Consider the following 25,451-nt stretch of genomic DNA (forward strand, 5'->3'; position numbering starts at 1 on the left):
ACCCTTCTGCAGAATTAAAGTGCGGTGGGGTAGGAGGGTGGAACTGGAGGGGAGAAAAGGCCAGAACAAATCAGGGCCGGTAACAAATGACCAAGGAAGGGTGGAGCCCACAATGGTCCATTGTTGGCTGGGATAGAGGTGATAATGAGAGGGCTACGAGGGTGCGAACAGTGGGACTAGTAGGATGGTTGGGGAGAGTGGGAAAGCAGGGGTTACTTGAGGTTGGTGTGTGTTTATTGACTGTACATGGCCGTTACCTGGGACTCTGCGAATGCCAGCTTGTCCAGGCCGTTGGTGTACCTTTTCTTGGCTTTTTTCACCGTGTCCCGCTGCTTGGTGAGGAGCTGGCGGAACGCAGCGATCAGTTCCAGGTAAGACGTGGGGGTGACGTAATTGTGACGGTTCAACTCGAGAAGAAATCTAAAATCAACAAATATTGCTTTCAATAGACAATAGACAATAGGTGCAGGAGGAGGCCATTCGGCCCTTCGAGCCAGCACCACCATTCAATGTGATCATGGCTGATCATCCCTAATCAGTACCCCCCGTTCCTGCCTTCTCCCCATATCCCCTGACTCCGCTATTTTTAAGAGCCCTATCTAGCTCTCTCTTGAAAGCATCCAGAGAACCTGCCTCCACCGCCCTCTGAGGCAGAGAATTCCACAGACTCACAACTCTCTGTGAGAAAAAGTGTTTCCTCGTCTCCATTCTAAATGGCTTACCCCTTATTCTTAAACTGTGTGGCCCCTGGTTCTGGTTTCCGTCTGTTAAAATCCTTAAAACATGATTCATCAAGTTCCTCGAGGACAGAGTGGACAAAAATGCTGGAGAAACTCAGCGGGTGAGGCAGCATCTATGGAGCGAAGGAAATAGGCGACGTTTCGGGTCGAGACCCTTCTTCTGACCTAGAAGACTGAGTAACCCTCGCCCCTGAACCCCAAAGTTCTTATGTGAGGGAAGAGAACTGCAGATACTGGTTTACACCGAAGATAGACACAAAGTGCTGGAGTGACTCAGCGGGACATGTGGCATCTCTGGAGAGAAGGAATCGGTCGAGACTCTTCTTCAGAAATCTCCGCCCAGAAACGTCACTGCAACTCCAGTCACCAAACCCATACACTGGAAAGTTGCTAGTTACCATAGACTAGAGGTGGATAAATAAAGCACTTGCCCAGAAATAACTATTATATATATATATATACACCCTCGACTGCTATCGAATAAAGAGGATAGACACAAAATGCTGGAGTAACTCAGCGGGACAGACAGGCAGCATCTCTGTAGACAAGGATCGAAACCCTTCTTCTGAAGAAAGGTCAACAAAAGCTTCTTCTGAAGAAGGGTCTTGACCCGAAACGTCACCCATGCCTTAAACCAGCATCTGCAGTTCCTCCCAACACATGTATCCGAGTGCTGATGTGTTCCTGACCTGTAGCATCACCCATCCATGTACACCACAGATGACCCTGGCCCACTGAGTTATCAGAACTACATGCGACCATAACCAGGGAACAGTCCTCAATTAGTATCTATCTCATCCGGGACCCTGGACTATCCTTGATCAGACTTTGCTGGCTTTACCTTGCATTAAACGTTATTCCCTTATCATGTATCTGTACACTGCGAATGGCCTGATTGTAATCATGTATTGTCTTGCAGTGATTGGATGGATTGGGACGAAAGCTCTTCACTGTACCTCGGTACACGTGACAATAAATGAAACTGAACAGAACTGGGTTATTCCTTCTCTACTCTGGAGAGAAGGAAAGGGAGACCCTTCCTCAGACTGGGTTTTCAGACTGACATTCCATCAGTTCCCACTTGCCCCTGGGTCCAACAACTCGGCAGTGGGGGGGGCCGGGTCTGGTTGTCCTCTCTGTGCGGAGACACAAGGAACTGCAGATGCTGGAATCTTGAGCACAACACAAAGCGCTGGAGGAGCTCAGTGGGTCAGGCAGCATTCGTGGAGGGAATGGACAGGCGACGTTTCGAGTTGGGACCTTCCTTCAGGCTGATGAAGGGATCTGGTAGACTAAACACGCTGGAGAGACTCAGCGGGTGAGGCAGCATCAGTCTGAAGAAGGGTCTCGACCCGAAACGTCGCTCATTCCCTCTCTCCATAGATGCTGCCTCACCCGCTGAGTTTCTCCAGCAATTTTTGTCTAACTTAGATTTTTCCAGCATCTGCAGTTCTTTCACAAACATGATGAAGGGACCTGGCCTGAAATGTCATCTATCCATGTTCTTCAGAGACCCTACCTGACCCGCTGACTTACACCAACACTTTGTGGGATGAGAAATGGGGATATTTTTGCACAAATTTCCAAATTAAAATCTATCTAATTTTTACTGAAAAGCCTAAAACCCCTGTCCCACGGTACGAGTTCATTCCAAGAGCTCTCCCAAGTTTGAAAAAAAATCAAACTCGTGGTAAGCACGGAGAACGAACGTAGCGGATACGTCGGAGCTCGGGGACGCCTCTTAGCGGCTCGTAACGCTAACGGCAGGTACTCGGGAAGACTCGCTAACGGCAGGTAAGCACGGGAAGGCTGGTGAAGATTTTTCAACACTTTGAAAAATGTCCACGAGAGCCCCGAGTACCGACGAGTGGCCATTACCGTAAATCTCCGAGTTCGAATCGGGGCAAACTCGGGGAGAACTCTTGGAATGAACTCGTACAGTGGGACAGGGGTATAAAGGTTCCAAGTAGAAACAATACATTCCATGTCGATATATATCAATTATTAAGAATGAAACCTTCCATGCATGTAGACACAAGGTAAATATAACACGGGTCCACACCACCCATTTTCCGGCCCCCTTTGTTCCGGAGCCCTGCCCGGATTATCCGTTGTTGCCGGACCAACGGAGGTCCCGGCCTCCGAGAGGAGTCCAGCGGTACCGGAATGTTCCGCCTCGGCCGCCGGTGGACCGAGACACCGGCCCCGCAAAGTCGGTTATGGGACCGGATCTGCCGGCTCCAGCTGGGCCGCAGTTCCAGCGCCCCGGCTGCAGGGGGCAGATTCCACCCGCCGATCGGCCGCAGAAGTCCCGACGAGGTGGAGATCTAGGCGGGACTTCACGGGGGGGAATTCCAAGTGCGCTCTCGTCATTTTTTGTCGGGATTTAAGGAGGTGTCGGACAACCAGTCGCCGGAATATCGTTGCTGGACCTGTAACCGCAACAGAATAGGGAAAGGCTTGGATAGAGTGGATGTGGAGAGGATGTTTCCACTCGTGGGAGAGTCTAGGACTAGAGGGCACAGCCTCAGAATTAAAGGGAGGAGATGAGGAGACATTTCTTTAGTCAGAGGGTGGCAAATCTGTGGGATTCTTTGCCACAGACGGCTGTGGAGGCCGAGACATTGGATATTTTTAAGGCAGAGATAGACAGATTCTTGATTAGTACGGGGGTCAGGGGTTATGGGGAGAAGGCAGGAGAATGGGATTATGAGGGAGAGTAGACTTGATAGGCCGAACGGCCTGATTCTGCTCCTGACGCCTCTGACACAGACTTACTTCACTGACAGTTTTTTAACAGACGTGTGGAAGAATTTACAAATAGGGACAATTTCAGCTCGTTCAAACTCTGTCAAATCCAGCGTCTCCAGAAAACTGTTGGCCACACGTTCCAGCGCATCTTCAGGCCAAGGCTGCCCAGAAAAACACACAACATTTTAATACATTAATAAATAATCATCAAATCATTTTTGTGTAACATTTTAATTATTAAAAGATTTAATGAAACATTAATAAATAATCAGCGATAGACACTAAACGCTGGAGTAACTCAGCGGGACGGGCAGCATCTCTGGAGAGAAGGTATGGGTGACGTTTCGGGTCGAGACCCCCTCTGCAGAATTAAAGTAGAGGTGAGTCTATCTTCAGTATAAACCAGCATCTGCAGTTCCTGCCTACAGACGCTCTTCAGAATCTGCGGAATTCTCTGCCACAGAAGGCAGTCAAAGCCAATCCACTGAATGTTTTCAAAAGAGAGTTAGATTTAGCTCTTGGGGCTAATGGAATCAAGGGATTTGGGGAGAAAGCAGGAACGGGGTACTGATTCTGGATGATCAGCCATGATCATATTGAATGGCGGTGCTGGCTCGAAGGGCCGAATGGCCTGCACCTAGTGTCTATGTTTCTACGATTAGTACGGGGTTATGGGGAGAAGGCAGGAGTATGGGGTTGGGAGGGAGAGATAGACCAGCCGTGATTGAATGGCAGAGTAGGCTCGATGGACCGAATGGCCTAATTCTGCTGGGATGGCTTATGAACTTGTGAACATGGACCGGCAGAGATGGGGAGAGTTGGGTTCCCTTCCCTCCCTTTGAGCAGCGAGGATTAGGAAGAGATTCAGGAGAAGTGTGGAATATCACCAAAGCTTTGATGAAGTAAGGAGCCCTGTGTTGGGGGATGCAGGACACTACCATGAGAGGAATAGATCGGGTCGATGCACACAGTCTCTTGCCCAGAGTAGGGCAATCGTGGACCAGAGGACATAGGTTTAAGGTGAAAGGGAAAAGATTTAATAGGAATCCGAGGGATAACTTTTTCACTCAGAGCACGGTGGGTGTATGGAACAAGCAGCCGGGGGAGGTGGTTGAGGCTGGGACTATCCCATCGTTTAAGAAACAGTTGGGCAGGTACATGGACAGGACAGGTTTGGAGGGATATGGGCCAAGCGCAGGCAGGTGGGACTAGTGTAGATGGGACATTGTTGGCCGGTGTGGGCAAGTTGGGCCAAAGGGCCTGTTTCCACACTGTATCACTCTGTGACACAGATTTAAGGTTCCTGATAAACCTCAGGGGGGGGGGGGAGGGACACTATGCACTTCACAATCCAACACGTTTGACATCACAGGATTTATTTCCTGGGGATGATAAATGATTTATCAATGTGTAGAAAAGAACTGCAGATGCTGGATTAAATGGAAGATACACAAAGTGCTGGAGTAACTCAGCGGGACAGGGCAGCATCTCTGGAGAGAAGGAATGGGTGACGTTTCGGTTCAGAATATATTGTTGCTGTAGCTCCAGATGAAGTGTAGATTAGAGGGCGCACACGGTGTTAAGGGCCAGTCCCATTTGCCGATTTTTTCGGCGACTGCCAGCGTCGTATCAGCGTCGGCAAAAGATTTTGAACATTTCAAAAATCCAGCGGCGACAGAAAAAATGTTGCGACGCTTGAAAAAAACCAGCACGGGTCAATACATCATCACGCCGCGAATGTTTCGGTGACCTGATATGTCAGTCAATGATGACGGCAGTCGTCGAAAATAAAATCGGCAAGTGGGACAGGCCCTTTACTGGAGTGACGGCAGCTTTTTGTGTGTGTGTTTCTTTGACAGCGTTAACGAGGTGGGCTTGGGTCACCTGGAACCAGTCGATGGTGCAGCAGTTGATGAGGGAAGGGAACTGCCGCAGGCGGTTACGGAAGGCGTCACCGATGGGGCTGAACGCCACCACCACGTGCAGGTTCTCCCTGCACCGGCTCACAAAGAAGGCAAAGAGCGCCAGGGGGCTGAACTCCGCGTGCTTGTTCCCCGCCTGTGCAGCAGGCCGCACCCCCTGCAACAACAACAACACACCAGTCACATCACTCTGCAACTGCTCCTTCCCTGCTGATATCACACTACGGGGTAGACGGAGACGGAGACTGAGACTGACTCCCCTCCCTCCCCCCCCTCCCCTTCTCCCCCCCCCTCCCCTTCTCCTCCCCTCCTCTTCTCTTCTCCCCCCTCCCCTTCCCCCCCCTACTCTCACCCCCTCCCCCCTTCTCCCCCCTCCCCCCTCCCTCATCTTCTCCACCCCCTACCCATTCTCCCCCCCTCCCCTTCTCCCCCCTCCCTCCCTCCCCCCCTCCTCCTTCTCCCCCCTCCCCTTCTCCCCCCCTCCCCTTCTCCCCCCCCCCCCCTCTCTCCCCCCCTCCACTTCCACCCCCTACTCTCTCTCCCCCTCCCCTTCACAGTTGGCAGATCCATTTCCCTCCTGGGATAAATACAGTTCTATTGTATCGTATCGTGAACAATCTTTAGTTTTTGTTTTGGAGATACAGCACGGAAACAGGCCCTTCGGCCCACCGGGTCTGTGTCACCCAGCGATCCCCGCACACCAACACTATCCTACAGACTCTAGGGACAATTTACACTTACACCAAGCCAATTAACCCACAAACAGGCACGTCTTTGCAGTGTGGGGGGAAACCGGAGCACCCGGAGGAAACCCACACAGGTCACGGGCAGAACGTACAAACTCCGTACAGACAGGACCCGTGGCCAGGATCGAACCCGGGTCTCTGGCGCTGTGAGGCAGCAGCTCTACCAATATTAAATGTTTACAGTTCGGACAAGGCCACGTCTTTGTACCTCCATGATCTCCCCCTTCTCGTCAGGTGCAAATAGATTTGCCACTTCGCCGGTGTTGAGCAGACTGTCGACGTCTTCCAGGAACGCCTCCTCTTTGATCTGTGTGTCCGTGATCAGGAACACAGTGGGGTGGCCCCTCATGCCCGCACTCCGCAACAGGTTCTGGCAACACCAACACAGAACCATTAGGTAAATGCAGGTAAACCACCGGGGCGGGGAGAGAACGGGGGGAGAAGGGGGAGAGAAGGGGGAGAGAAGGGGGGGAGAAGGGGGAGAGAGGGGGAGAGAAGGGGAGAGAAGGGGGAGAGAAGGGGAGAGAAGGGGAGAGAAGGGGGAGAGAAGGGGGGGAGAAGGGGGGGGGAGAGGTTGGAGAGAAGAGGGGGAAGAAGAGGGGGGAGAAGGGGAGAAAGGGTGTGGGAAAGGGGGAAAGGGGGAGAAGGGGAGAGAAGGGGGGAAAAAGGAGGAGAAGGGGAGGGAGAAGGGAGAGAGGGGGAAAGGTTGGAGAAGAGGGGGGAGAAGGGGGGGAAAGGGGGAGAAGAAGGGGGGAGAAGGGGGAGAGAAAGGGGGAGAAAGGAGGGAGAGGGGAAGGGGAGAGGAAAGGGGGGGGGGGGGGAGAGATAAAAAGGGGGGAAAATGGAAGGAGGGGAAAAAAAAATAAAACCAATAATAATAATAATAATCGGGTAGGCAAAGTGATATAAAATGGTGACAGCTGTGATGGGTCCAAGGCACCGATATTTGTCGACTCTTCCATATGGCTGTTTCTATCCAACCTGTAGTTAACCGGGGATTGTACTTATGTACAGCAATAATCTCACTGATCTGTATGCAAGAAGGTAATTTCACTGTAACTTGGTACACAAGATAATTTTGTTTCAGTTCAGTCCAGTTGAGTTTATTGTCACGTGCACCGAGGTACAGTGAAAAGCTTTTGTTGCGTGCTATCCAATCAGTACCCCGTTTCTGCCTTCTCCCCGTATCACCTGACTCCGCTATCTTTAAGAGCCCTATCTAGCTCTCCCTTGATGGGCCGAATGGCCTAAGTCTACTCTTATCACATAATCTTATGAACAGCTGAGAAGAAACTGCAGATGCTGGTTTAAACCGAAGATAGACACAAAGTGCTGGAGTAACTCAGCGGGACAGGCAGCATCTCTGGAGAGAAGGATTGGGTGAGGGTTTCGGGTGGAGACCCTTCTCCAGACTTGGTTGGTAACGAGGGAAGCCAAGAAGGGAGGCATTGAGACCAAGGGCGATCCTCACCTTCAAGTCCTCCCGCCATTCGTTGATGCCGTAGGCCTTGGAGATTTCGGGCTGGAAGATGCTCATCTTGGCCATGGCAGTGGCCAAACGGGTCAAGGACTGTCGCCCGCTGCCGCCCACACCCACCAGGAGAGCGTTGCCCCGTGCCTGCTTCAGCACCCGGCAGATGCGCGACAAATGCTCCAGCACGTACCTGCAGGGAAGTTTAGTTTAGTTTAGAGATACAGCGTGGAAACAGGCCCTTCGGCCCACCGGGTCCGCGCCGACCACCCCGTACACTAGAACTATCCTGCACACACTGGGGACAATTTACAGAAGCCCATTGGCCTACAAACCCGCACGCCTTTGTAGTGTGGGAGGAATCCGGAGCACCCGGAGTAAACCCACAGGGAGATCGTGCAAACTCCGTACAAACAGCACCTAAGGCCAGGATCGAACCTGGGTCTCTGGCGCTTTGAGGCAGCAATGTTACCACTGCGCCACTGTGCTGACCAGTATTAGCACCTTAAACAAGTGGAGCTATCCGCAGCTAAACTGAATAAAAACAAAATATAGTACTAACAACAATAATTCCAAATTAAATTTCTATTCAGAAACCAACATGTGGTTTTATATAAAAAAGTCTTCAAGGTTTTGTTGGTAGTTTTCACAGAAAATTAAAAATGCTTTTATTTTACGAAGGAGCAATTGCGTCAGCAAGTAAATAGTCCCTTCGGCCCATCAAGTCCATGCCGACCAACGATCACCAATTCCATGTTATCCCCCTGTTCCACTCTACACACTAGGGGGCAATTTACAGAGGGGCCAATGGACCTACAAACCCGCACGTCCTTGGGATAATGGAGGAAACCGGAGCACCCGGGGGAAACCCACGTGGTCACAGGGAGAACGTGCAAACTCCACAGACGCAGCATCTGAGGTCAGGGTGTTTGGTGAAACAGTATTGTTAACTTGTAGGTCAGAGGCCTAAATTAATTCATTCTGTTGCTTCGCGTTACTTCACAAAGTATCCAGAATTCAATATTGACTGAAATTTGATGATGCATGCTGATCTTGTATAAGTTAGAAAGGGTACAGAGAAGATTTACATGGATGTTGCCAGGACTAAAGGGCCTGAGCTATAGGGAGAGGTTGAGCAGGCTGGGTCTCTATTCCCTGGAGCGCAGGAGGATGAGGGGTGATCTTATAGAGGTATATAAAATCATGAGAGGAATAGATCGGACAGATGCACAGAGTCTCTTGCCCAGAGTAGGTGAATCGAGGACCAGAGGACATGGGTTTAAAGGGAAGGTCAGGTGTTTAATATGAATCTGCGGGGTAACAGTTTCACACAGAGGGTGGTGGGTGTACGGAACGAGCTGCCGGAGGATGTATTTGAGGCTGGGACTATCCCAACATTTACGAAACAGTTAGACAGGTACATGGATGGGACAGGTTTGGAGGGATATGGGCCAAATGCGGGAAGATGGGACTAGTGTAGCTGGGACATGTTAGCCGGTGTAGGCAAGTTGGGCCGAAGGACCCGTTTCCGCACTGTATCACTCTATGAATCTTTCTTCTGCATAAATACGATCATATAAAATGATGCAAAATAGCCTTTTAAAAAGTTTGAACATTTTACTTTCACTTGAATACATTTTTGTTTTAATCTATGTCTGAAATGTCAGTACCCTGTGCGGTCTGCCCCAACAATTCCTGACGCTCAATCAATTAAAAAGCCAAATGGAAATTAGTTGTTCCTTCAAACCAAACCACGCAGTAATTGCACGGGGGAACGTTGACCAAAATCGAGTACCTGAATATAACCAGCTTCCCAAAATGGAGTACCTGAATATAACCAGCTTCCCAAAATGGAGTACCTGAATATAACCCGCTTCCCAAAATGGAGTACCTGAATATAACCCGCTTCCCAAAATGGAGTACCTGAATATAACCAGCTTCCCAAAATGGAGTACCTGAATATAACCCGCTTCCCAAAATGGAGTACCTGAATATAACCCGCTTCCCAAAATGGAGTACCTGAATATAACCAGCTTCCCAAAATGGAGTACCTGAATATAACCAGCTTCATCTGTGTTTTATGGGTCTGATTATACTCGTCGAGGCACAATACAACGACTTCATTAAATTCTTTAACCGAGGGAATCTCCGAATACAAGCGGTCGTCTCCCTCCAAATCAGGATTCATGTAATCTCCAAACAACAGACTTCTCATGTCCTCTTCCATAACCTGCGGTAAAGTCAGATGTTTAGTCGTTGTTCACCATGAGCCTCAGACGTTTACTGTATAGAAGGAATCCCCTCCCACCCCCTTTAGCCAGTGGATGGGATCTGTGGAACTCATTGCCACAGCAGGCTGTGGAGGCCAAGTCAGTGGATATTTTTAAGGCAGAGATGGATAGACTCTCGATTAGTACGGGTGTACGGGGAGAAGGCAGGAGAATGGGGTTAGGAGGGAGAGATAGATCAGCCATGATTGAATGGGGGGGTCATAACTTAAGTTCATAAGGAATAGGAGTAGAATTAGGCCATTCGGCCCATCATGAATCAATCTGTCTCTGCCTTAAATGGTGCGAATGGCCCAATTCTGCCCCTACCGCTTATGAACTTATGAACCAGCATCTGCAGTTCTTTGTTTCGACATAACTACATTTGCACCAGGCTGAATACACAACTCTTAAAATTATATGTGATAGGAGCAGCATTTAGGCCATTCGGCCCATCAAGTCTACTCCGCCACTCAATCATGACATCTATCTCTCCCTCCTAACCCCATCCTTCTGCCTTCTCCCCATGACTCTGGCCTTAAATATATCCACCTACTTGGCCTCCACAGCCTTCTGTGACAATGAATTCCACAGATTCACCACCCTCTGACTAAGGAAATCCCTCTTCATCTCCTTCCCAAAGGAACGTCCTCCAACCATGGCTGATCTATCTCTCTCCCTCCTAACCCCATTCTCCCTGCCTTCCCCCCGTAACCCCTGACTCACGTGCCCCTTCTCTTTGGCCAGGTGATCAAATAATGAATCGAAACTCTCCCTGAAGTGGTCCTTGACGATGGTCCTGGTCAGGTTATAGAGCCAGGTGCGGTCTGTGTCGTCCACCAAGCGGTCGTAGAAGACTCGGAACACCTCGTGCACGAAGAGACGCATGAACACGCGCTTGCTCTCCACCGCGTCCTTCTTGATCAACAGGCAGCCTTGGATAACACGCGAGAAATCACGCAGGTTAAAGGTGTAGTGGGACTTGGCTGGTGTAGGGAGCAGATTTTCGATCGCCTTTTTGTAGACCTGGTAAATGATAAGAAGAAGAAAAGATGAAGTGCCTCCATCATCACCCCTCTCTACAGCTGAAACTATCCTGGCTGGCAAGTGAGACTAGTGTAGCTGGGACATGTTGGCCAGTATGGGCAAGTTGGGCCGAAGGGCCTGTTTCCACACTGTATCACTCTATGGCAGTAAATCAAGAGACACAGAGTGCTGGAGTAACTCAGCGGGTCAGGCAGCATCTGTGGAGAACATGGATAGGTGACGTTTGACAGAGTGCTGGAGTAACTCAGCGGGTCGGGCAGCATCTGTGGAGAACATGGATAGGTGACGTTTCACAGAGTGCTGGAGTAACTCAGCGGGTCAGGCAGCATCTATGGAGCTAAGGAAATAGGCAACGTTTCGGGCCGAAACCCATAAGGGTTTCGGCCCGAAACGTTGCCTATTTCCAGAAGGATTTCGGCCCGAAACGTTGCCTATTTCCTTCGCTCCATAGATGCTGCTGCACCATAACTGAGTGGGTCAGGCAGCATCTGTGGAGAACATGGATAGGTGACGTTTTTCACAGAGTGCTGGAGTAACTCAGCGGGTCAGGCAGCATCTGTGGAGAACATGGATAGGTGACGTTTCAGGTTTGGACCCTTTTTCAGACTGGTTTAGTTTTTAGTTGTCGAGATACAGCGCGGAAACGGGCCCTTTGGCCCACCTAGTCCGCGCCCACCAGCGATCACCCCACACACCAATACTATCCTACACACACTAGGGACAGTTTCCAATCTTTACTGATGAGTTGGATGATCAGCCGTGATCATATTGAATGGCGTTGCAGGCTCGAAGGGCCGAATGGCCTACTCCTGCAACTATTTTCTACATTTCTATGTTTCTCTGCCATTTAACCTACAAACCTGTACGTCCTTGGAGTGTGGGAGGAAACCCGGAGAAAACCCACGCTGGTCACGGGGAGAACGTACAAACCTCGTACAGACAGCGCCCGTGGTCAGGATTGAACCTGGGTCTCTGGCGCTGTGAGGCAGCAACTCTACCGGTGCGCCACCGCGCCGCCGCCCCCTGGCGTTATCACGTCCGTGGCTGAACGAACACCCACCTCGAGCGTGGCGTTGACAATCTGGTTCCCGATGGTGAAGAAGTCGGTGGGAAACTCGTTGTTGCGCAGGTAGAAGGCCACGACGTTGGAGAAGATGCGCACCATGGTCTCGTCGCTGAAGATGTTGATGGTGCAGATGTTGAAATGGCGCAGGAACCGGGGCGTGACCGGGTTACGGCCCCCTCCCGGGGGACCCATGGCCGCCACCAGCTGGATGTCCACCAAGGTGATCCTCGACGTGTCCTTCAGGTCATACCTGGCGCAGGTAAAACAGGGAAGTAATGCTGAGGCTTGGAATAGCTAGATAGGGCTCTGAAAAATAGCGGAGTGAAGGGATATAGGGGGAAGGCAGGAACGGGGTACTGATTGGGGATGATCAGCCATGATCACATTGAATGGCGGTGCTGGCTCGAAGGGCCGAATGGCCTCCTCCAGCACCTATTGTCTATTGTCTATTTGAAGCATGTCGGGCCCCTATCTGTGGGAGGATGTGCTGGCAGTGGAGAGGGTGCAGAGATAGAGATAGGGACATGGACATGGGGTGTGTGGGAGGATCTGCAGATGCTGGATTAAAGTGAAGATAGACACAAAATAGAAACATAGAGAATAGGTGCAGGAGTAGAGGCCATTCGGCCCTTCGAGCCTGCACCGCCATTCAATATGATCATGGCTGATCATCCAACTCAGTATCCCGTACCTGCCTTCTCTCCATACCCCCTGATCCCCTTAGCCACAAGGGCCACATCTAACTCCCTCTTAAATATAGCCAATGAACTGGCCTCAACTACCCTCTGTGGCAGAGAGTTCCAGAGATTCACCACTCTCTGTGTGAAAAAAGTTCTTCTCATCTCGGTTTTAAAGGATTTCCCCCTTATCCTTAATGCTGGAGTAACTCAGCGGGACAGGCAACATCTCTGGAGAGAAGGAATGGGTGACAATACGGGTCGATTCCCTTCTTTAGAGAGTCTCAGACTAGAGGTCACAGCCTCAGAATTAAAGGACGTTCTTTTAGGAGGGAGATGAGGAGGAATTTCTTTAGTCAGAGGGTGGTGAATCCTTAAGAGCTCTATCTATCTCTCTCTTGAAAGCATCCAGAGAGTCGACCTCCACCGCCCTCTGAGGCAGAGAATTCCACAGACTCACAACTCTCTGTGTGAAAAAGTGTTTCCTCGTATCGTACCAGTTTAATGCTCAGCGTCCCGCCCCCTGCTCTGCTAATTGGTGATGCTTTATGCAGATCATAGGATCAGAAAATCATGACCTTAAGTGATAGGAGCAGAATTAGGCCATTCGGCCCATCAAGTCTGCTCCGTCATTCAATCATGGCTGATCTATCTCTCCCTCCTAACCCCATTCTCCTGCCTTCTCCCCATAACCCCCGACACCTTTACTAATTAAGAAACTATCTATCTCTGCCTTAAATATATCCACTGACTTGGCCTCTACAATCTTCTGCGGCAAAGAATTCCACAGATTCACCACCCTCCGACTAAAGAAATTCCTCCTCATCTCCTTCCTAAAGGAGCCCCCTTTAATTCTGAGGCTGTGACCTCTAGTCCTAGACTCTCCCACTAGTGGAAATATCCTCTCCACATCCACTCTATCCAGGTCTTTCACTATTCGGTACATTTCAATGAGGTCCCCCCCCCCCCCCCATCAGAACCAGGGGCCACAGTTTAAGAATAAGGGGTAAGGAGGAGGCCATTCGGCCCTTCGAGCCAGCACCGCCATTCGTCCCCTATCAATAACCCGTGCCTGCCTTCTCCCCATATCCCTTGACTCCACTAGCCCCTAGAGCTCTATCTAACTCTCTCTTAAATCCATCCAGTGACTTGGCCTCCACTGCCCTCTGTGGCAGGGAATTCCACAAATTCATAACTCTCTGGGTGAAAAAGTTTTTTACTCACCTCAGTCTTAAATGGCCTCCCATTTATTCTAAGACTGTGGCCCCTGGTTCTGGACTTGCCCAACATTGGGAACATTTTTCCTGCATCTAGCTCGTCCAGACCTATGGCGTTACCAAAGAGCAAACCCACTCGTGGAAACATCCTTCCCATATCCACTCTATCCAAGCCGGCACCAGCTGGTGGAGTTACCAGTTTCCGTGGTCGAAGAACTGCCTCAGCAGCTCGATGGGCGGCTGGGCCCCGTATATCTCCAGCGCTGGCATGTTCATGTCGTCCACAAAGATCACACATTTCTTTCCCATGGGCGGGCCATACACGCCCTTCCGTCGCTTATCCAGACGTGACATGATAATGGTCTGTGCAACAGAATCGTACAACAAGTCAACGCTAATTGTAAGTAAGTAAGTAAGTAAGTTTATTGGCCAAGTATTCACATACAAGGAATTTGCCTTGGTGCCCTGCCCACAAGAAACATCATGACATACAGTGACAGTTACGAATGACTCAAAACATTAATAATAATAAAACATTAATGATAAAACACCATTGATCAAGCATGTGAACCAACAAAATACCAGATCAAAGGGAGGCTACAGATTTTTGGCTGTTGAGTAGAGCAACTACTCGTGGATAAAAACTGTATTTATGTCTGACTGTGGCAGTTTTGACAGTCCGGAGTTGCCTTCCAGAGGGAAGTGATTCATAGAGTTTGGGTGAGAAGGGTCAGAGATGATCTTGCCCGCTCGCTTCCTGGTTGTAATGATTAAGGAAGAGCCACAGATGCTGGAAAAATCAAAGGGAGCCAAAAATGCTGGAGAAACTCAGCGGGTGAGGCAGCATCTATGGAGAGACGGAAATAGATGACGTTTCAGGTCGGGTCAGTCTGAAGAAGGGTCTCGACCCGAAATGTCACCTATTCCTTCGCTCCATAGATACTGCCTCACTAATTGTAATGCGATGTGCAGGAAGGAACTGCAGGTGTTGGTTTACAGCAAAGGGAAACACAGAATGCTGGAGTAACTCAGCGGGACAGGCAGCATCTCTGGAGAGAAGGAATGGGTGACGTTTTTGGGTCGAGACCCTTCTTCAGACTGAGGGTCGGGGAAGAGGGAAACGAGAGATATAGATGGTAACGTAGAGAGATGTAGAACAAATGGATGAAAGATATGCAAAAAAGTAACAATGATAAAGGAAACGGGCCATTGTTAGCTGTTTGCTAGGTGAGAACGAGAAGCTGGTGCGCCTGAGGTGGGGGAGGGATGGAGAGAGCGGGAGTACAGGGATGACTTGGTTAGAGAAATCAATATTCATGCCACTGGAATAAGTATAAGTATAAGCTGCCCAAGCAAAATATCAGGTGCTGTCCCTCCAATTTGCATTTAGTCTCACTCTGACAATGGAGGAGGCACTGGACAGAGAGGTCAGTGTGGGAATGGAAGTGTCCAGCATGCTAGACCATTCACCCTTCACCACCTATTTGAAGATGGTTAGTTGTACATTGGGAAGGTGCAAACATCCTGCCAATCTGTGCATTGAGACACAAAACGGTGAAGTAACTCAGCGGGACAGGCAGGCAGCGTCTCTGGAGAGAAGGAACGGGTGACGTTTCAGGTCGAGACCCTTGTTAAATTTTCGGGACCACAGACTGAGAGCAACTTTCGAGAGAGAGTTGTTGGAAGGTTTACCTGGACCTGGTTGGCGCTGGTTCTTGCAGAGAAGTTGATGAAGAAAGGGACGTACAGCTCCTTGTTTAAGTTGTTCATCAACTTATCCTGAACGTACAGTGATTTGCCAGTACCCGTGTGGCCCACAAATAGTAACGGTCTGTGTGGATGAACAAGAACTTGTGTTACGCAGGGACTATCGCAACGTGCAAGGAACATTTAGACAGGCACATGGATAGGACAGGCTTCGAGGGATGTGGGCCAAATGCCAGCAGGTGGGACATGTTGGGCAGTATGGGCAAGTTGGGCCGAAAGGTCTGTGTCCACACTGTATCACTCGATGACATGGAGAGGGCAGGTTCAGGGGGATTCGGTCCAAACGCGAGCAGGTGGGACTAACGTAGGTAGATGCGGCATGTTGGCCGGTGTGGGCAAGTTGGGCCGAGGGATCAGTTTCCACACGGTGTCAGGAGTCAACAGTGTTTTATTGTCATGTGTCCCAGATAGAACCATGAAATTCTTACTTGCTGCAGCACAACACAATATGTAAACATAATAAATAATATGGCAAACGAGAGAGAGAAAATAAAAGCTCAGTGTGTATATGTACACACATACTCATATATGTCTATATATAATAATAATAATAATAATAATTTTATTTATGGAGCACTTTAAAAACAAACATAGCTGCAACAAAGTGCTGTACATCACTAATCATTGACAAAAAAGTTAATACACACCAAAAATAACAATCAAAAGAAATAGCAGGAAAAGGCATGTAAAATAAAGAAACATCAAAAACACCACAAACAGAAGCAAAGCCTCAGGCATGGTCAAAAGCCAGGGAGTACAAATGTGTTTTAACACTGGATTTGAAGATGGACAGTGAGGGGGCCTGTCTGATGTGCAACGGCAGGGTGTTCCAGAGTGCCGGAGCAGCAACAGAAAAGGCTCTATCCCCTCTGAGCCTCCGACTAGACCTCGGTACCTCCAGGAGCAGCTGACCAGCTGACCTGAGGGACCGGGCAGGAGCGTATGGGTGGAGCAGCTCAGAGGGGTAAGGCGGGGCGAGCCCATTCAGAGATTTAAAAACAAATAACAGTATCTTAAAATGAACTCGAAAGTATATATAGATATATATATGCATACATACTCAAAAAACAAGTTGCAAATCCAACGCCGACCAGAAAGACGCCGCTTTGGGCGACTGAGGAGACGACTCACGACCATACAGACAACACCCCGGAGACCACTGGCGACCACTGGCGACAGTCTAGTCGCCTGTTGTCACCTTAAAAAGCGCCTAAGTGGTACAGGCCCATAACTCTCTCTTGAAAACATCCAGTGAATTGGCCTCCACTGCCTTCTGTGGCAGAGAATCCCACTGATTCACAGATTTGATGAAGAAATATACAAGATCCGTAATATGAAGCATAATTCTTATTGCGAGTTTGAAACAAGATGCTAGTTTTTGTTCCTCTGACATCTGGGTGCAGAAACTGTGCAGATCACTTATTGGTGCCAACAGTTTTAACCCCATGTGGGTATCAGTGGTGCAAGTTGTATTTCCAATGTCCCAGACGTATCTAGGATGTTGCCAAGACTCGAGGGCTTGAGCTGTAGCGGGAGGTTGGGCAGACTAGGTCTCTATTCCTTGGAGTGCAAGAGGCTTTCTTTAGCCAGAGGGTGGTGAATCTGTGGAACTCATTGCCACAGAGGGCTGTGGAGGCCAAGTCAATGGATATTTTTAATGCAGGAATATAGACACATTCTTGATTAGAACTGGTGTCAAGGGTTATGGGGAGAAGGCAGGAGAATGGGATTAGGAGGCAGATATCAGCCATGTTTGAATGGCGGAGTGGATTCGATGGGCCGAATGGCCTAATTCTATACCTATAACGTGAACTTGTGAAGCCTGAGGGGTGATCTTATAGAGGTGTATAAAATCATGAGATGAATAGATCGGGTAGATGCACAGAGTCTCTTGCCCAGAGTAGGGGAATCAAGGACCAGAGGACACAGGTTCAAGGTGAAGGGGACCCCAAGAGGCAACTTTTTCACACAAAGGGCGGTGGGTGTATGGAACGAGCTGCCGGAGGAGGTAGTTGAGGCTGGGACTATCCCAACATTTAAGAAACAGTTAGACAGGCACATGGATAGGACAGGTTTAGAGGTACATGGGTCAAACACGGGCAGATGGGACTAGTGTAGCTGGGACATGTTGACCAGTGTGGGCAAGTTGGGCCAAAGGGCCTGTTTCCACACTGTATCACTCTAGGACTCTATCTGCTCACCAGCCTTAAGTGTGGAACTCACTGGCTTTGAGTGTCGGGACAGAGTTTAAAGATTCCCCCACATTATTGGGCGCCTCCCCACATTCCAAAGACGTGCAGGTTTGTAGGTTCATTGGCTTTGGTCTAATGTAAATTGTCCCTCGTGTGTGTAGGATAGTGTTAGTGTGCGGGGGGATCGCTGGTCGGCACGGACTCGGTGGGTCGAAGGGCCTGTTTCTGCACTGTACCTCTCAACTAAACTACTCAGTTTGAAAGCCCAACGTCAGGAAACCTAAGCAATTGAGTTGGGTGTCGTAGGGGAAGGAGAAGACACAAAATAAGACTAGAGGCTGTAGCTTTAAGGTGAGAGGGGTCAAGTTTAAAGGAGATGTGTGGGGCAAGTTTTATTTTACACACTGAAGGCAGTGGGTGCCTGGAACTCTCTGCTGGGGTGGTGGTGGAGGAAGATACAATGGGGGCGTTTCAGAGGCTTTTAGTTAGGTGCATGGATATGCAGGGAATGGAGGGATATGGATCACATGCAGGCAGAGGAGATTAGTTTAACCTGGCCTCGTGTTTGGCACCTTAAAGACAGTCACCTTAAAGACAGTCACCTTAAATACAGTCACCTTAAAGACAGTCACCTTAAATACAGTCACCTTAAAGACAGTCACCTTAAGTCACCTTAAAGACAGTCACCTTAAAGACAGTCACCTTAAATACAGTCACCTTAAAGACAGTCACCTTAAAGACAGTCACCTTAAATACAGTCACCTTAAATACAGTCACCTTAAATACAGTCACCTTAAAGACAGTCACCTTAAATACAGTCACCTTAAAGACAGTCACCTTAAAGACAGTCACCTTAAAGACAGTCACCTTAAAGACAGTCACCTTAAATACAGTCACCTTAAAGACAGTCACCTTAAATACAGTCACCTTAAAGACAGTCACCTTAAAGACAGGCACCTTAAATACAGTCACCTTAATGGTAACCAACGTGAATGGAAAGGTACTTTTAAATAGCGCTTACTTTCCTGATGTAATGCAGAAATCCAACAGGTAGGTATACCTGACAGTGTCCATTGTCGGAACAATGATGTCCTGGACTTTCGTCGTCTTGTCACCCAAATTAATGTTTTTGATCGATTCATTCCAGTGAACCCAGTGGCCTCTGCCTTTAAACTGGAAGAAATGCTCCATGTTTAGCTGGAAACTGCACAGTTAAACTTAACAATCTCGGAGCCAGAGTCTCGCAGAGCAAAAGACAGGCCCTTCAGCCCAACTTGCCCACACCTGCCAACGTGTCCCAGCTACACTAGTCCCACCTGCCCGCATTTGATCCATATCCCTCCAAACCTGTCCTCGGGCTAAATAAATATCTCCTCATCTCCTTCCTAAAAGAACGTCCTTTAAGTCTGAGGCTATGACCTCTGCTCCAGGACAATGAGGTTCGGAGGGAGAGTTAGATCAGCCATGATTGAATGGCGGAGTAGACTAGGTGGGCCGAATGGCCTAATTCAGCTCCTATCCCTTGTGATCTTACGACAACAGAATATGTAAACATAGTACACTGTAAACAATATAACAAGGAAAAAAGTTCAGTGTGTATCCATGCACATACCCACGTAAACACATATATAATATATAAACATACATATATACATACATTGTACACACAGATATGTACACAAAATCAATTGCCAAGGGGGCCTTTCAATGAGGGTTTACTGATTTCATTCTCCGTAAAAAAACAATTTGATTTAGTTTTCGAGGCTTCTGGCTGATGGACTGGAATAACATCATGTCTCACGCATGTAGTGATAGACATAGAAACATAGAGACATAGAAAATAGGTGCAGGAGTAGGCCATTCGGCCCTTCGAGCCTGCACCGCCATTCAATATGATCATGGCTGATCATCCAACTCAGTATCCTGTACCTGCCTTCTCTCCATACCCCCTGATCCCTTTAGCCACAAGGGCCACATCTAACTCCCAATGAACTGTGGCCTCAACTACCTTCTGTGGCAGAGAATTCGACAGACTTTAACTCATACATGTGGCGCATACTTCATACATGTTGTACATCATACCTCATACATGTAGTCATAGACCAAACCCTTTTCTTCAAAGGGACACTCCCACTTTCCCACAGAGGCAGGAAGAGGCTGATATGAAGACTTGATGGATACAATCTCACGCAGGAAGGCATCGAATATTATGCGGCCCGCCATGTCGCAAGATGCCCCGATGGACCATATCAGGGAAAAGGTAAACGCAGCCTGGGAAAGGGAGACAAGGAGACATCACCTTGGAGAAACAATTGCTGACAATCCAAACATACAGGTGAGCTGCAAGAACATGGTGTCAGGGGTTAACGGGGAGAAGGCAGGAGATGGATTGGCCATGATTGAATGGCGGAGTAGACTTGACGGGCTGAATGGCCTAATTCTGCCCCTATCACTTATGGCCTTATGATCGTACGCTATGCTCAACCTATCGCACTTGAGTTTGACTTGACTGTATTTATGTACAGCGTGCAAACCAACGCTTTTCTCTGCACCTCGGCACGTGTGACTATAATAATGGTAAACTTTTAAAAAATGTGGCATTGCAAATATAGAAAGTTGGGTCTGTTAGGTAATTGGACGTTGCAGAGGAACAAAGAAGAAAACAAAATGAGCAATACCTTTCCCCAAGGTAGTCAAAAATGCTGGAGAAACTCAGCGGGTGCAGCAGCGTCTATGGAGCGAAGGGATAGGTGATGTTTCGGGTCAATACGTGTGTTGGTTGGCGTGGGCGTGTTGGTTGGCGTGGGCATGTTGGTTGGCGTGTTGGTTGGCGTGGGCGTGATGTTTGGCGTGGGCGTGATGGTTGGCGTGGGCGTGTTGGTTGGCGTGGGCGTGATGGTTGGCGTGGGCGTGTTGGTTGGCGTGGGCGTGATGGTTGGCGTGGGCGTGTTGGTTGGCGTGGGCGTGTTGGGTTGGCGTGTAGGTTGGCGTGGGCGTTGGTGTGGGCGTGTTGGTTGGAGTGAGCGTGTTGGTTGGAGTGAGCGTGTTGGTTGGCGTGAGCGTGTTGGTTGGCGTGGTCGGTGTGGGCGTGTTGGTCGGTGTGGGCGTGTTGGTTGGTGTGGGTGTGTTGGTTGGTGTGGGCGTGTTGGTTGGTGTGGGTGTGTGGTGGTTGGTGTGGGTGTGTGGGTTGGTGTGGGTGTGTTGGTTGGTGAGGGTGTGTTGGTTGGTGAGGGTGTGTTGGTTGGTGAGGGTGTGTTGGTTGGTGCGGGTGTGTTGGTTGGTGCGGGTGTGGTTGGTTGGTGTTGGTTGGGTGTTGTTGGTTGGTGAGGGTGTGGTTGGTTGGGTGGCGGTGTGTTGGTTGGTGTGGGTGTGTTGGTTGGTGTTGGTTGGTGCGGGTGTGTTGGTCGGTGTGGGCAAGTTGAGCTGAAGGGCCTGTATCCTGTATGTAACTGTATATCAGATGGCGATATGAAGGGTGCAGGTTGGTACCATTATCCAGATGCGAACGTTCTTGCTATCGTGGTCGACCGCCAGCTGGTCCCAGAGAAGCATGTCGAACAGTCGGGTCAGTGAGATCACAGTGTTGCTGTCAGTGGTCGGCACCAGCTCCTGGGCATTGGACACAGAACCTGCATGAGTCATATCACTTCCAAGCCTATCCCATTAATCACCAGCAGCACTGCTGGAGTATTTTATTCTTTTAACTATAAAAGTTATATCATTTGCCTATATTATTACAGCCAGTCACAACATTGTTTTTGAGGAAGATAGGCACAAAATGCTGGAGTAACTCAGCAGGTTAGGCAATATATCTGGAGAGAAGGAATGGGTGATGTTATGGGTCGAGACCCTTCCTCAGACTGATGAAACGTCACCTATTCCTTTTCTCCAGAGACGCTGCCTGACTCGCTGAGCATCTGCAGTTCCTTCCTAGACCATTTTGTTTATGATGAATCCTGGTCTTGGGTTTGGACACTAAATCAGATAATGCAGTGTGTCTAAAGGTGCAGTTGGAGCTGAATGTAATCCACACCAGCAAAATCAAGGACCAGTCTCACCCTGGTCACTCCCTCTCCTCCCCTCTCCTTAGAGGTACAGCAGGCAACAGGTACAGAAGTGTGAAAACGCACACCTCCAGATTTAGCGACAATTTCTTCCCAGCTGTTATCAGGTAACAGAACCGCCCTATCATTAACTTGAAAGCGGTCCTGACCTCCCTCCCATCTACGAGCCATTAGGGACCGTCAAACTATTTAAAAAATCAGACTTAATTTCTTGCACTAAATGTGAACAATATGCACTAAATGACTTCCTGCCCTTTATCCTGTATCTGTAGACTGTGGACAACTTGATTGTAATCACATTTGGTCTTTCCACTGACTGGTTAGCCCGCAACAAAAAAGTTTTCCTCTGTGTCCTCAGAGGGCGGTGGAGGCAGGTTCTCTGGATGCTTTCAAGAGAGAGCTAGATGGGGCTCTTAAAGATAGCGGAGTCAGGGGATATGGGGAGAAGGCAGGAACGGGGTACTGATTGTGGATGATCAGCCATGATCACATTGAATGGTGGTGGTGGCTAGAAGGGCCGAATGGCCTATTCCTGCACCTATTGTCTATTGCCCTTTGCCCCACCAGGTCCACACAAACCCGCCCATTTGCACTAGTTCCTTGTTGACCCACGAATGCATCCGCTCCCTGCACACGATAGCCAATTAACGTACAAAGCTGCACATCCTTGGGATGTGAGGGCTTCAGTTTGTGAGCTCAGTTGAACAGGAATGGCAGCGTGCAAAGCATTTCATATTTACTTTCGTTTATCATTGCCACATGTATTGAGATAGACAATAGACAGAGGATTCCACAGACTCACAACTCTGCGTGGAAAAAGTGTTTCTTCGTCTCCGTTCTAAATGGCCTACCCCTTATTCTTAAACTGTGTGTGGCCCCTGGTTCTGGACTCCCCCAACATCGGGAACATGTTTCCTGCCTCTAGCGTGTCCAAACCCTTAATAATCTTATATGTTTCAATAAGGTCCCCTCTCATCCTTCTAAACTCCAGAGTATAAGTAAGTAAGTTTATTGGCCAAGTATTCACATACAAGGAATTTGCCTTGGTGCTCCGCCCAGCCGCTCCATTCTCTCAGCAGATGACAGTCCCGCCATCCCGGGAATTAACCTTGTGAAGCAGTGGGCCTGTCCATCATGTATCTTTCAGTCAATCAATTGTGCCCCCCGTTCTATTGCAAATACATTTTTGTTTCTTTAGTCAATTTAAATCATTGATCTGTGACGACCTAATGTTTAGTGATATGTTGCAGTGTTCTCGTGAGAAGGCGTGTTTACCTTGCATTGCTTCCGTAGAACGTGCAGGGCAACTGGGACCAGCCAGTCAAAGAGGTCCTCCAGCATGATGCGCAGGTCCTTCTGAGGCACCACCTTAGCCAGCCCGTTCAGCCAGGACACAACGAGAGGCTTCCAGCCCAACTGGGCCGGCTCCAGATAGATCATACCACAGCGGCTAACGGTGGCCGGCTGACAAGGCAAAGAATGACTCGCATCACATGATATCATCGGAAAGATGCATGTCAAGCTTGAAAGGGTTCGGAGAAGATTTACGAGGATGGGGCCAGGAATGGAGGGTGTGGGCTCCAGAGGTATAGGGAGAGGTTGAGCAGGCAGTGCAGGAGGATGAGGGGAGATCTTATATAGAGGTGTATCAAATCATGAGAGGAATAGATCGGGTAGATGCACAGAGTGTCTTGCCCAGAGTAGGGGAATCGAGGACCAGAGGACATAGGTTTAAGGTGAAAGGGAAAAGATTTAATAGGAATCTGAGGGGCAGCCTTTTCATACAGAGGGTGGTGGGTGTATGGAACAAGCTGCCAGAGGAGGTAGTTGAGGCTGGGACTATCCCAACATTTAAGAAACATTTAGACAGGTACATGGATAGGGCAGGTTTGGAGGGATATGGGCCAAATGCGGACGGGTAGAACTATTGTAGATGGGACATGTTGGCCAGTGTGGGCAAGTTGGTCTGAAGGGCCTGTTTCCACACTGTATCACTCTATGATCTTTCAATATTCTCGGAGACAATAAAGAGGAAGTTTACCGAGGCTTGAGACAGATCCATGACTTCAAATATCAGGCTCATCTGTTGGGACATCTGTATGATCTCCCCACTCATCAAGCAGAGCTGTAAATGAAACAAGCAGCAATTGTAAGGAACTGATTGAATGAGTAACGGCTATCAGACAGTCAACCTCAAACTCAGGGGGGCACAGTGGAGCAGCGGGTAGTGCCACTGCCCCCCAGCGCCAGAGATCCCGGTTCAACCATTTAATCATTTAAGCCATTTAGAACGGAGACAAGGAAACACTTTTTCTCACAGAGAGTGGTGAGTCTGTGGAATTCTCAGCCTCAGAGGGCGGTGGAGGCTGGTTCTCTGGATGCTTTCAATAGAGAGCTAGATAGGGCTCTTAAAAATAGCGGAGTCAGGGGATATGGGGAGAAGGCAGGAACGGGGTACTGATTGGGGATGATCAGCCATGATCACATTGAATGGTGGTGCTGGTTCGAAGGGCCGAATGGCCCACTCCTGCACCTATTGTCCATATAATATCCACAGACATGTGCTGTAAGCTCCTCGGGTAAATGACATTGTTGGTAATTTGAGCTTGAGTTAAAGATAAACCTAAATTAAGTTGCAACTAAACCCCCTCCTGCCTTCCAGCTCTCTGCCCCTTCCCCCCGCCACAATCAGTCTGCAGAAGGGTCCCGACCCAAAAGGCCACCTATCCATGTTCAATGGAGTAGACTTGATGCGCTGAAGGCCTAATTCTACTCCTATTCCTTATGAACAGAGATGCTGCCTAACCCGCTGAGTTACTCCAGCACTCTGTGAAACGTCACCTATCCATGTTCTCCACAGATGCTGCCTGACCCGCTGAGTTACTCCAGCACTCTGTGAAACGTCACCTATCCATGTTCTCCCACAGATGCTGCCTGACCCGCTGAGTTACTCCAGCACTCTGTGAAACGTCACCTATCCATGTTCTTCACAGATGCTGCCTGACCCGCTGAGTTACTCCAGCACTCTGTGAAACGTCACCTATCCATGTTCTCCACAGATGCTGCCTGACCCACTCAGTTATGGTGCAGCAGCATCTATGGAGCTAAGGAAATAGGCAACGTTTCAGGCCGAAATCCTTCTGGAAATAGGCAACGTTTCGGGCCGAAACCCGGAAGGGTTTCGACCCGAAACGTTGCCTATTTCCTTAGCTCCATAGATGCTGCCTGACCCGCTGAATTACTCCAGCACTCTGTGAAACATCACCTATCCATGTTCTCCACAGATGCTGCCTGACCCGCTGAGTTACTCCAGCACTTTGTAATATTTCCTGTTTAAGAAGGAACTGCAGATGCTGGAAAAATCGAGGGTAGATAAAAACGCTGGAGAAACTCAGCGGGTGAGACAGCATTTATGGAGCGAAGGAATAGGCGTCGTTTCGGGACGACACCCTTCCTCAGATTTCTTGTATTATTTCCTAGTTATTGTTCTTGCTGAATGGTATTTTGTACCTGTCCTCATTTAA

The 25,451-nt window shown here is 49.1% G+C and overlaps 1 protein-coding gene across 1 annotated transcript in view; it reads right to left on the minus strand.

The window, feature by feature from the left end:
- Nucleotides 1-25,451, minus strand: part of dnah12 (dynein, axonemal, heavy chain 12) — a 136,509-nt gene that overhangs the window by 56,190 nt on the left and 54,868 nt on the right. Inside the window, exons 33-47 of the mRNA XM_055647536.1 lie at nucleotides 23,969-24,052; nucleotides 23,203-23,391; nucleotides 21,353-21,472; nucleotides 19,946-20,134; nucleotides 18,885-19,036; nucleotides 15,597-15,735; nucleotides 14,101-14,267; nucleotides 12,005-12,260; nucleotides 10,624-10,923; nucleotides 9,682-9,860; nucleotides 7,631-7,823; nucleotides 6,368-6,529; nucleotides 5,376-5,570; nucleotides 3,519-3,652; nucleotides 258-420 (exon numbers count right to left, since the gene is read on the minus strand). Of these exons, the coding sequence (XP_055503511.1) occupies nucleotides 258-420; nucleotides 3,519-3,652; nucleotides 5,376-5,570; nucleotides 6,368-6,529; nucleotides 7,631-7,823; nucleotides 9,682-9,860; nucleotides 10,624-10,923; nucleotides 12,005-12,260; nucleotides 14,101-14,267; nucleotides 15,597-15,735; nucleotides 18,885-19,036; nucleotides 19,946-20,134; nucleotides 21,353-21,472; nucleotides 23,203-23,391; nucleotides 23,969-24,052 (2,622 nt within the window). The remainder of the gene's footprint in view (nucleotides 1-257; nucleotides 421-3,518; nucleotides 3,653-5,375; nucleotides 5,571-6,367; nucleotides 6,530-7,630; nucleotides 7,824-9,681; nucleotides 9,861-10,623; nucleotides 10,924-12,004; nucleotides 12,261-14,100; nucleotides 14,268-15,596; nucleotides 15,736-18,884; nucleotides 19,037-19,945; nucleotides 20,135-21,352; nucleotides 21,473-23,202; nucleotides 23,392-23,968; nucleotides 24,053-25,451) is intronic.

The sequence above is a fragment of the Leucoraja erinacea genome, chromosome 16 (genome assembly GCF_028641065.1).
Source record: "Leucoraja erinacea ecotype New England chromosome 16, Leri_hhj_1, whole genome shotgun sequence".
NCBI lineage: Eukaryota > Metazoa > Chordata > Chondrichthyes > Rajiformes > Rajidae > Leucoraja > Leucoraja erinaceus.